The 12,273-nt window shown below is 40.0% G+C and overlaps 2 protein-coding genes across 9 annotated transcripts in view; one reads left to right on the top strand and one right to left on the bottom strand.

Annotated features, from left to right (window-relative positions):
- Nucleotides 1-12,273, bottom strand: part of eml1 (EMAP like 1) — a 59,526-nt gene that overhangs the window by 6,120 nt on the left and 41,133 nt on the right. For 5 of the 8 annotated variants that reach the window (XM_026151054.1, XM_026151049.1, XM_026151055.1 and 2 more), the window contains 9 exons: nucleotides 7,657-7,683; nucleotides 4,605-4,734; nucleotides 3,343-3,492; nucleotides 2,683-2,752; nucleotides 2,023-2,133; nucleotides 1,430-1,525; nucleotides 1,163-1,297; nucleotides 915-1,014; nucleotides 329-480 (listed from right to left, as the gene is read on the bottom strand). In XM_026151054.1, the coding sequence (XP_026006839.1) occupies nucleotides 329-480; nucleotides 915-1,014; nucleotides 1,163-1,297; nucleotides 1,430-1,525; nucleotides 2,023-2,133; nucleotides 2,683-2,752; nucleotides 3,343-3,492; nucleotides 4,605-4,734; nucleotides 7,657-7,683 (971 nt within the window). The remainder of the gene's footprint in view (nucleotides 1-328; nucleotides 481-914; nucleotides 1,015-1,162; nucleotides 1,298-1,429; nucleotides 1,526-2,022; nucleotides 2,134-2,682; nucleotides 2,753-3,342; nucleotides 3,493-4,604; nucleotides 4,735-7,656; nucleotides 7,684-12,273) is intronic. The other 3 variants (XM_026151052.1, XM_026151057.1, XM_026151051.1) reach the window with 2 other exon arrangements.
- On the top strand, nucleotides 10,224-12,173 carry LOC113011548 (uncharacterized). The gene is made up of 2 exons (XM_026151061.1): nucleotides 10,224-11,183; nucleotides 11,761-12,173. Exons 1-2 carry the CDS (start codon nucleotides 10,356-10,358, stop codon nucleotides 12,085-12,087), a joined length of 1,155 nt encoding a protein of 384 aa, XP_026006846.1. The 5' UTR covers nucleotides 10,224-10,355; the 3' UTR covers nucleotides 12,088-12,173.

Genomic DNA, 12,273 nt, shown 5'->3' with positions numbered 1-12,273 from the left:
CATCTTATCCTCTGTAATATTTATAATAAGATGCAGTATTCAGAATGCATAGTCAGCCGCCTCAGGCATGCATGCAAATTCTGGCTAATATTCCAGACTGAGACCTACTTGGAGGAAGGTGCTTGATATTCAGCTTAACATTTTATTGATACATCTTAACAGTGTGTGCTTCTGGTGCATCATTAAGAGCTATAGAGCTGAGCAACTAAGCATTAAAAACCCAAGGATTCTGTCAAATGCTTAACAGCATGACTAGTGTACCCCATCTGTAAAATTATGTGTAATTTATAAACTTTGCATTTGCCTCAGAGCGTTTATGCTTTCTCACCTCCACCGTTTGTGTCTGCTGGTAGCTGCTGTCCCAGGAAATGAGCCTGCGGTCTTTCCCCCCAGACACCAGAGTGCCGTTCCTCAGCATGCACAGAGCAAAGATGCTGCCTTCGTGAGCTCCTTGGATGACGTGGCTGATGCGATTAGTGCCTGCACAATGAAGATGGGACAGAGAAGGGCGTAAAGGTCGACTGTACGCAGAGGGAAGATAAACTGACAGAGACAGATGGTGTGATGAGGGTATAAAACTGTAAGACTGCACATCTCCTGCACCTTTTTTTCCTTTTATATAAAACAGTTCAGATTGAGACACATCTTTGACTCCTAGTCTCCTGATTCCACCACCACAGTGATGCATCTTCGAGCTTATAACCACAAAATCCTTCGCAGACAGAATCATTATTGTCCATTTTTTCGTTGTGCTTCTGACGCACACTTCTTCTGTGAAAGCACACAGCTTTTTCTATTTTTGACCACACCCCTATTTTCAGCCGTGGTACGCTCTCTTTCTCTGCAGACTCACTCACTGTGTACACCCTACAGACATGATCCTTTTCACAGGCGAGCGTGAAACAGTCAAGTACCTTTTCCCCACACCAGGATGTTCCCACTCGAGTCTCCGGTTATAGCGTCTCCATTTTCCGCGAAGGTCACGCACAACACAAACTTGGGCTTCTCTTGTTTCTGCAGTAAACACAAGAACATACATGAACTGAATTTTGCTCAGCTACCCCCAAATTTCTATATATGGCAACGCAACAACTCATGACGTTACATACTGTCATGACTCTAGATGTGAATATGCTTCCTAACATGTGAGGAACAGTCCTACCTCAAACAGTCCCTGCTTCTTGACCAGCATGCCTTTCTCCAGGTTCCAGAAATATAGATGGGACTTGCCACACGTCACCACGATGTTGCTGTCTGTGGGGTGAAAGTCCGCAGCAAACACCGACTCGTTGGAGCACTGAGCCAAAACACGTGGGAAAAAAAAGAAAAGAAAGAATGAAGCTCAGGAGAAACATTAAACACTGAGCCTACTGAGGCAATCACACACAAACACAAACACAAAGAAATCACACAATACATGTGCAGATACCTTAACTTCAGCCAGTCTGTCCTCTTTCTGCCAGTCCCACACAGAGAGGACGTGGTCGTTGGAGTCGTCGACGACACAAAGTGTGTTTCCTCCGTTCTGACATTAAAAGTGTTTTGAAAATAAAGAGGTTAATTTTACAGAGAACTGGAACTGTCAAAATAAAAAATGAATAAAGTAATAAATGGACTCAATAAATAAATGATCAATTCATTAAATGTAATAAAAACATATTAAAAATTAATGTAGCCAATGAATAATTTAAGACTAATTTACTGACAGTATTAATTTTTACTAGATTATCTGAGTGCTTGAACTATATATTGTGAGCTTGGCACTGATAAACCAACAGAGGTGAAGTTAACCTCCGACCTGCTGTGAATGACAGCGCCTGTCCTTGCAGTAGAAATGAAGAATTAATTAAATATAGAACAAACTAAATGGGAAACCAAGGTTAATAAAAAACAAAAGAAATTTAAACAAAATATGAACTTATGTCACAATTTATACATCAGTTCATGCAGTTTGTGACACTGTAATTAATTTATGAAGTCACTAATTTATTTATTTAAGTGTGTCAGAGGGGGTTTCCTCACCGACTTGGAGAAAGCCAAGCAGACGAGCGCTCTGTCAAAGAAGCCGGTGCCCAGAACATGGAGGGTGTTGAGGCTGACGGAGTCCCACACACGAACGTGAGGAGCCAGCTGCTGCCAGACAGGGAGTGCACACAACCATCGGCACAACACATCAGTTTGATGTGACGTACGGCTTGAAGAAGCAAATTCACTGAGAAAAATGCACTCGCTGGCCACTTTATTAGATACAGCTCAGCTGCTTATTAATGCAAATATCTAATCAGCCAGGGTTACGCTAGTTTCTTGAACACGGCGATGAGTTCACTGCTCACAAATGCTCTCCACAGCCACCAGATCTCCACCACAACCCAAAGGCTGTTTAGGTTGCATCATGGCTGTGCTCCAACATTTCTGCAGCATCTGTGTGATGTTATCATGTCAACATGAACCAACATCTTTGAGAAATGTTTCCATAGACAATTAAAGCAGTTTGGAAGGAAAAAAGGGGTCCAACTCTGTAAGAGTAAGGTGTACCTAAAAAAGTGACCGCTGGATGCAGGAACTCTCTGCCAGAATTAGGTAAATCTGTTCCTTCAAGAAAATAGAATTTACAGCCAAACACAATAAATCAAAAATGATAACAGATAACTTGATAAAACATAAGGAGCAGATCTTACTTACTTTTCCGTCTGAGGAGGTGCCCGCCACCTGCCCAGTTGCTATGGTGATTTTATCAGGGTGGACAGCCAGGCTGGTGGAGAGAAAGATGTGAAAAGTAGACGTGAAAACAGGCTTTTTGACATCAAAGGACCGTTTGAATAAAGATGAGCCATGTGCTCCCAGGACATGAAAGGCCGCTTTTGGTGAGTGAGATTTTTAAAGATATGAATATGATATTCGCTGTAGCTACCACACGCTGTCTGCGTCAAACTGTGGAGGGAAATTAAACATATTAAGATGAATTCCTTTGGGGGCTTTGGCGGTGCAGCACCACTCGCAGGAAGTTCAAACACTTTGTCTTAAAAGGAGCGAGAATCTCTCTGATTCATCCTCTGATCTGTAATCCAAACTGGTGATTAATAAGATGAACTTTTATTAACCTCAGCGTGTGATAACATAATCATGGCAGTGACTGCTCAAGGTTACTCTCACTGCACTCCGAGCTTTCCTACAAATATACTTTCAGCCTTGTGCCTGAATGCAACACTTGAGTGCACCTGTTACTTCGCCTGCTGTAGTTACATGAGTCAGTTGTGTATTTTTCAGGGATAGGAGATACAAAAGGAGCAAAGAGATGAGAGCGAGATTAAAGACTCGATCTGGGCTGCTGACGTCTCTTACCATTTGATGTCGTCTGTGTGTCCAGTGTAGTGTCTCTGCAACCGCTCGTCCACGTTAAACAGGACGACCACGGAGGCGATGAAATACACCGTTTCTCCAGTGGGGAGCAAGTAAAGGTTGGAGCGACAGTCTCGACCACGGTAGCCATAGCTGAACAAGAAAGCGGTCAAGGAATGAAAGAAAGGAAAACCCTAAATGGGTCTATAACACATGTTTTGCTCTGTTTTCTTTAATCACAAACAGCTATGTGCTTTCATTTGTGTAGCATTCATAAATTTAAACTGTGTGGATTAAAACTGAGATCAGGAGAAGCAAAAATAATAGACTATAAAATTAGCTTTGCATGATTCATAGCGAAAAGGAATCCTTTGTCTTCATTCTTTTCATTTCATCCACTGAGTGAGCTAATCTCGCCTTTCTTCTGATTGGCTGCCACTTGCAAACAGAACACTTGAACAGTGGGTGGGAGGGGCTTCTAAGGCTGAGATGACTGCATTAAAGATTTCAGTCTCTTTGACATCATGTAGATCCAAGGAAAACGGTCTGAAACCAAGCGTTTAGAGCTTTTTAAAGCATTACATGCTGCTCTATTCATATTATTGTTGAATTACACTTTCGGCATGTTTAATGTGGACATTCTTCACTGCAAAAGAAAACAACCAAAAGCTATATAGGTCCATTTTAAAAATGGGTAATTCATCATATCCAAAATGCACGGCCCACGTTTGTATTTCTGTCGGTGTGTTTGTTGTTTGTGCTTTCCTTATCAGATTTGATCATTTTCTGTTTTGCCTCTGGGTTTGTGACAGGCTTAACAACCAGCTATATTCACTCCTTCATCAACGAACAAAAGAAGCAAAGAAATAAAACCGCAGTGACACAAAGTAAAAATAAAACAGCACAAGAGGAGCTGCTGACTGGCCGTGCTTTAGCCTGCCAGCTGTGCGCAGGTTATTACTGACTCCAGGCCGCAGAGCGATGAGCCCGGCTCCGACAGCGGCAGCACAATCCAGTGAAAATGAACATCTGAACAGATCTGCTCTGACAAGCAGGGAAAGCAAAAAGACAGGCTCGCGCCTTCCTCCTCTTAACTCCCACAACTACATCACAATGTGGATTTCCTCAGATGATTACTTTGAGAAACTTTCCAAATCAGAAAGTGGGATTATACTTGAACTTTTTCTGTTCAAAACATGTCAAAATGCTCTCACACAAGCTCCCTGCCTCCGGTATTTGGCAAATAGGTTGCAGTAAAAGGATACACCCAGTCCAGCTTGAGTTTGTTGCTAGGTAGCTCTGCTCTTGCCTCCAGGCAGTAGCTGTCCACTTGGTCTTTGGGCATGTACATGGTGACGGGGCGTCCTTTCAAATACATTTTCACATAACCCTCCTCTAGAAAAGGCAACAAGAATAATCGGTGAGATAATGTTTAGATGCACAAACACAGAACCCCTGAATCCTGGGTGGAATTAAATCACTTACAGTGTCATTTTTTTTACTATACGGCAAAACAGAAGCACACACAGCACTGCTACTTAATACATCCATTATGGTGTGAATGACAAGGGTGATAATACTGAGTGTAAGACAAGACGAGAGGATGAAGTGATGTGAGATGATCAAAAAATGACAGAGCTTGGGAAGACAAACAGCTTTTTAACGGACTTTTATTGGCCATTTCAAAACACATATATGACAAGAAGCAGCACAAAATAAAACTGCAAACACTTTGTTAAAAATCTTCACAACTCAGGAATATTCAGCTCACAGCAGAGATTGACCAACATGAAACGCAGACACAAGAAGCAGTGAAAAGAAAAAAAAAACAGATTGAGGCTTAGAAGAGGAAACACTGAGAAATCATTTTAAAACATGCAAAATAAACCATGCAGAAGGAAACCAAAATGAACAAAACTTTAATGTTAACAGATAATCAGAAAGGTTGACTAATGGATCAAATTGATGGCTTTAAAGGTTTTTGTACTCATTTTGCTGCTTTTTCTCTGATTCTTTCCTTGTGTTGTTTTTAAAGGGAAAGATCAGGTTTAAAATCATGAATCTTCCTTTATTACTTTAGACATAAAACATGCTGTCCTCTCTAGATAAGCTTGCTTATGTTTGCTAATAACAAATCTGGAAGTACTGGCTGGGGGATTTAATAGGGCTGCGGTAGCTGGGTGTATTAAGGGGAGAGTAGGATGACAGGCTCCCGGTCTTCCTCAACTGGATGCTAAAATTCGGGGTCGTTCTGGCCACTGAAACCTTAGCAGAGTTGCCTTTTTTGGCCCTGCTGATTTCTGAGGTTTGTTGTGTGTTGGCGGCTGAACGGGTTGTTACCCCTGAAGCTGCAGGGACGCTGCCTTTCCCAGTCAACTTTGTAGAGCGGCTGAGGTAAATCTGTACTGTGACTATAACATAGATAAGGAGAAAGAGCAGGGGAGTTGTTGATGAAGCGGGGCAATAGAGGTTGTCAGGGCCGGACAGATGAAGAGGGCAAAATAGGGACAAAGCAGGATCAAGAAATGCAAGAAGTTAGACACATGAAGTTTTTTTTACATTAAGTACAAGAATTATGAAACTGGTAGGACACAGGGAAACTATGGAAATTATTCCCAATTTAAGCCAGCATATTGTTGAAGACTGGGATATATTTAGAAAAGTAGTAATTTAGTATCTGTTGAGCAATGCAAATTAAATTTGTCATTTTTAGTTGGTCTCATATAAGATCTCCCCCTCAGTCATTCGAAACCTTGTTTTGGAGCCTTTACATAAACTGTATATAAATGATGGCAGCAGTCATGGTTGTCAACTGGTTTGCATATTAATGCTTTGAGTTGACAATACTGGTTCTGGCCATCTGGGTTTCTCAGTCAGATTTGTGCCTTGGGTATCATTTCTGGTTTAAAAAACTAAGACATAGCACAATTGCGGGTAGCCACGCCCTAAAAGCATTCCCTGCATTATCCTCTATTTTACTATAAATGGAGATCATAATTTACAGCCTTTGGAAGAGATTGCAAAATAAAGAAAATGGTGTTACAAAAAAAGACCATATATTTTATAACTGCTATATTTTATGGGGCTATAATCTCTTAATTACATTTAAAAAAAAGCTTTATTGCTGAATTTCCGATTAATCAAATTGGACTGAAAGTCTAACTTCAGTGTTGTTTTTTTCAGGTTTTATTTTAATTAAAACATTAACATGAAAGGTTTAGGGGGTAAACAAGACCTTTTTGGGGGTTAACTTCTCAAAAACACAAATACGTCCAGTCTGCGACAAGAGGCTACACACACACACACACACACACACACACACACACACACACACACGACTTCATTTTAAGAAGTCACTAGCCTGAAACGTTGGAACCAGATGCTTTTAGCAACAAAATGTTCACAATCATCTCATTGTTTGTTTTAAAGATTACATTCCCCTGTAACAAGGCTGTGCAAACACCAATATATCTTTAAAGAAGTGGGCTTGGCTTTCACTTTGGTCAGTTTTGTTCAAACACTCATCTGAAGGGGACCACACACACACAAACACACACGTACACACACCCAAACACACACTCACACTCGTCAGGCTGTGTGAGAAAACTACAAGCTGAAAAAAAAAAATCAAACAGACTTCAATAGGAACTACCCAAAATCAGATACTCAGTGTGTTTGTAATGCAAATATTCACTTTGAGGGTGGGGAGGTAATAAGCAGTGGCAAATCTACATGCTCTGAACTGAAGCGAAGGATCTGAGAACAGAGGATTTAAAGAGTTTGCAGAAAAACTCAAAGCGACTGCGAGGCAGCAAGTGTCAGAAATCTTTGTGTGGTTACTATGGTGACAGAGACTAAATGCCTGTGAGCGAAAGTGAGGCTGTGAGCAAACAGGCACAACTGTGGTAAGGCGGCAGCTTCGCCCACAGCTGAATAATAAGTAAACTGCAAACACTGCAATCCCACTCTGATGCAGCACTCGGTGGAGGTTAGGTAGGAGGTGTGGGCGTTTTTATGTTAATTAATCCAGGGAAGGCTATGTTCACACAGTTTTTGTGAACCCACTCCCGCCCCTGTCTGGACAGCTTTCTGTGTACTGCGAAAGTTTTAGATACCTAAAAGTTGGAGGTGAACAAAACTATGAGTTGAAATTTCAGAGTTACACTCCATATTTTATCCAGAAGAGTAAAATAGCTTTTGAGGCTTAGAGCAAAAGTGATATGTGTTCAGAGATCAGAACAAATTGTCTGCAGTGTCCAGAGAGCTGTGGATAACTGGGAGCGGATGTGTATTAGGGGACGGGGGTGAGTGGCCTACCTTTGCAGTGGGTCACACGTCGCATTCCTTGTAAAGGTCACAGAGAGACACACAAGCACCAGGTGAGGCGTGGCATCGCTTCCTCACTTCCTGGTCTGTCCTAATATGAGTGAACTTCCTGTTTACTGGTTTTAATGAACAGCAGCTTCTCTCCGTAATGTTCTTAATGAATCAGCCTCATTCCTAATGGCTACTTTCCTTAAATGGCCAAAAGAATCAATGCTCGTTTCCTGGTGCTCCACCCTCTGCTCCTACACTGTAAGTGAATAATTAAATTAAAGCCCCCACCTGACCCCCATCTACTAACCCTTTTAGTCCTTGTTAAGCTAAAAACAAAGAAAAATGTCTATTTTGTTAGATTAGTTTAATGTGAGGACAAAGACTATTTTTTACTGAATATCAAATGTACCATTTTACGTTCATGTCCTGCAGGCAAGCATGAGATAAAAGCTAAGACTGCAATTATTGCTCACATTGGTTTATTGTCACATAGTGATAGGTTATGCCTATCAAGCTGCCTATGATCAATTAGCCTAAATCATCAGAGCATGACATAAGTGAAATAAATTAGCGGGAATATTGACTGGCTCATTCGATCATTTTTTGTGTCGTAAATTGCTGTTTTTCTTTTTTTTTTAAACTATGGCCTTAAACTTCTGAATATTTAAGGCAGTTTGTGACATGTGGTGGATCAGTAAGCTGCACGCTGTTTTATCTTTTCATAACACAGACAGAAACCTGGTAAAGCTTTGTCTCGTTCTGTAGATCGAGCCGAGTAAATATGGAACCAGATGAAACGCAGCGGTGCAATTTAGGCAGAAATCAATAGCATGCTGGATATGGAAATTCTGATCAATACTCATCTAATTTTATATTCAGTCCCATTGTCTTGTTACAATGTGCTTTCTGGATTTTGTTCAAAGGATACACCGTGTAAGACCTGGTTCACTTGTGAGGTGCATGATTCAAAAAGATTCAAAGCATCAGATTGAAGGATTTTCTTGAGAGGAATTTTTCAGCTGTTAGATGCTTGTATGTTTTTAACTTTTTAAAATTTACAGTAACTCAGAGAGGTTAAATGCACTACGATTTAAGAAAACACCAGCAAATAAAAAAAAATGCTGCTAAAGTACACAAAACACAACAGAAATGCAGATAAGAAAAAAAAAAATCCAAAAAAAGACCCACAATGGAAGTAAAGAAAACCGAAAACTTGTGTTCTTGGGGGAAGCATTACCATGACGGAACGGCTGCATAAGTGACAGAAACCAAAACATGGGAAGAATCGCCCTGAGACAAACTTAAAAGAAGCGGAAGACGCCTCAGTGTTGTGAGGAGGAAAAAGATACAAGGGGCTGACTGTTTTAGTCTCATAACTCATATAATTCTGTAGATGCTTGTTTGCTTTTAGCCGTTAACTGTTAGCATGTCACTTCCGCTGGTGTTCCGTCACATTATTGTCCCCCCAAAACACGTTCTGTTTTGTGAGTTTTGTTTAGTTTTTTGTAAGGTTTTTCTATTTTATTTTGTGTACTTTTGCAGAATTTTTGCTGGTGTTTTCTTAAGTTACACATTTGACCTTTCAGGGCCACCGTACTTTTTCTCATTGCTGCACTAATATCACATATTACGTGAGTCATATTAACCTTGCACTCCTTCCGCTATTAAAAACGTTTATATCGTTTTATGGAAATCACCTGGCCGCTAATTTAATTAGCTAGAAAGTTACTATAGCAAATGCCAATGCAATTAGCTATAACAGTTTACCCAGGAGTGTACTTTATATCATTATTTGTGGCCTCAAAGACAAACCCTTAAAAAGTTTCCTGTAAAGTTCTGATTTACTTGGAAAAGCCCCTGAAGGCTTGCTATTGATATATTTATGCATTTGAATCTCTTCAACAAAAGCAGAGGAAGTTTATCAGCTCACTGGACAATATTAGGATCTGCTTTTTTAACTGAGTATAAATGACAAACTGTTTAGCAGTGCAACCAAAAGTTCAGTTTAACATAAGAAGCAGGAAGAACTTATTACAAAAAAAAAAAAAAGACAAATGGCAATTTGAAGATGAGGATGTAGGATGCTTGTTACTTGTGAGGGAGGAAATAATGGAGAAAATGAACACTAAGACAAAGCATTGTGTGTTAGCCGTCAGTGGTCGACTGGGTACAGAAAACAGTTCAAGGCATCTCTTGCACTGCTTCCTTTTAGGGATAAACAAAAAAGTGAATACATAATTCTGTATTTTAACAGGATTTCTAAAAAAATGCATTGACCTCCGACTGACACAGAGAACCACTGAGCATCTTTTATGTAATGTACGGAAGCGTAGAGCTGCCACCCAGGCAAAAGAAAAATACAAGTGTATCACGTTATAACGTGAAAGGTTTATTGTTCTAACAAGATACTTTTCCTGTTTGTACAATATACTATCATGTTTGTACAATATACTTTTCACGTTTGAACAACATAATATCACGTTATTACAATATACATAATTATCACGTTCGTACAATATAATTATCACGTTCGTACAATATAAATATTATATTGTACGAACGTGATAATTATATTGTTTGAACAATAAAATTTTCACGTTATAACATATTTTATTGTTCGAGCATGATATATTGCCGTAAAGATACGGAAGTGTAAAACATAGTGAAGTGGGTGACAGTGCAGATCAGAGTGCGAGAAAATGGCTCGTTTATTGGAATTAATTAAGTTCTATTTTATGCTTGGATTGAGGCATGGGGAGATTTTGCTGTTATTGAGCAGTTTGGACAGTATTGTGATAAGCATGCGGACACTTAGAAGAAACCTAAAACGCATGGGACTGTACAGGAGAAAGAATGAGTCCGATCCGATTGAGGTGGCACGATTTCTTATTGATCAACTGGAGGGACATGGGAGGCTCCATGGATACAAACTACATCACCTGAACTGCATTCAGGCAGGTTATGTTGTCACGCAGAGTACTGTGAGACATTTACTGAAATATCTTGACCCTTACGGTGTTGAGCAACGACGCAGAAATCGCCTAATGCGACGCACGTATGTAAATCCTGGACCAAATTTCATGTGGCATGTTGACTCCTATGACAAACTGAAGCCTTTTGGAATCTGTATAAATGGAGCTATTGATGGGTTTTCGAGAGTTATGATTTGGCTTCATGCCTATTCAACAAACAATGATCCCAAAGTCATTGCTGGATATTTCATAGCAGAAGTTGAAAAGAGGATGGGAACACCTGCTAGGATTCGCTCTGATTTGGGAACAGAAAATGTCATAATGGCCGAGATGCAACGATTCTTGCGCTGGACTATGGATCCGAATGTCAGAAACTGTTTTATTACTGGATCCAGCAATCACAATCAGCGTATTGAAGGCTGGTGGGCCTTTCTGAGACGACATCATGCTCAGCACTGGATAAATCGTCTCCAGGAACTAAAAGACCATGATTGCTTTTCTGGATGTTTTTTGGACAAGCAGCTCATATTGTTTACGTGCCTGAACGTCATCGAGGTATGTAACCATGTTTATATTCTTTTAATGAGTCATTGTGTGTGTGTGTGTGTGTGTGTGTGTGTGTGTGTGTGTGTGTGTGTGTGTGTGTGTGTGTGTGTGTGTGTGTTAGAGAGAAAGAGAGACACGGAGAGAGAATAAAAAGTTTGCTTTAACACCTACCATGCACCATCCCTATTATCACTCCGTTGAGGATATGAAAAAAAATGCATATTTCACTGGCCAGAAACATAAAATCGCACTGTCTAAAACAATTCACGTTTAATAATTACTTAAAATTTTCCAAAGTATCACGTGTCTACCACTGTTATTCTTGTTGTTGAGTATTTTTGATAAACTCTGTTTTTCCGACTGTCATTGTGTGGTGCTTTTGATTGATTGATTGATTGACTGATTGTTTGATTGATTGATTGATTGATTGATTGATTGATTGATTGATTGATCGTACTTTATTCATCCCGAGGGAAATTGGGTTAAGGTTGCCAGCCGTGCCAGCGCCGTTTTGGGTAACATGTTGAGCCAAGAGAAATGTGTTCTTTTACTGATATGAGATTTTTTAATTTTTAATATTTAATAGGAAGAGCTGCAGCAAGTTGCACATATGTGGAACACCCACATAATACGCAGAAGCAGAAATGCAGTTGCTCCAAGTGGACGTCCGATTCTCATGTACACCATCCCTCATCTCTTTGGAGGACAGGATCATCTGAAAGAGGTTTCTCGGGAGGCAGTGGATGCTTGTAAGCAAGAAGGCCAACAGAGAGGACCTTATACCTGTGATGAAACCGTTTTCAGCTTGTGTTGCCTTATAATGTCAGAGAACTTCTTACTTCCACCAAGCACAGCAGATGAATCCATTGAACTGTATCTCTTCCTGAGAGCCTATATACTGAAGGACTTATAAACCTAAATATAATTGGGCTTTGGGAATTTTTACGCATATATTTTTGGGTACAATGTTTTATTTGTGCAATAAACAATAGAAAAGACATTCATTATTATTTTGTTTGGATTTTCGGTTCAAGATAGTAGCAAGCAAGCATGTCTAAATATATTTAACCAAATCTGCGTACTCCAACCTTTTGGCATT

The sequence above is a fragment of the Astatotilapia calliptera genome, chromosome 19, assembly GCF_900246225.1.
Source record: "Astatotilapia calliptera chromosome 19, fAstCal1.2, whole genome shotgun sequence".
Taxonomy (NCBI): Eukaryota; Metazoa; Chordata; class Actinopteri; order Cichliformes; family Cichlidae; genus Astatotilapia; species Astatotilapia calliptera.
Note: the sequence above shows the minus strand (reverse complement) of the source record. Positions and strands in the feature narration are given on the sequence as shown.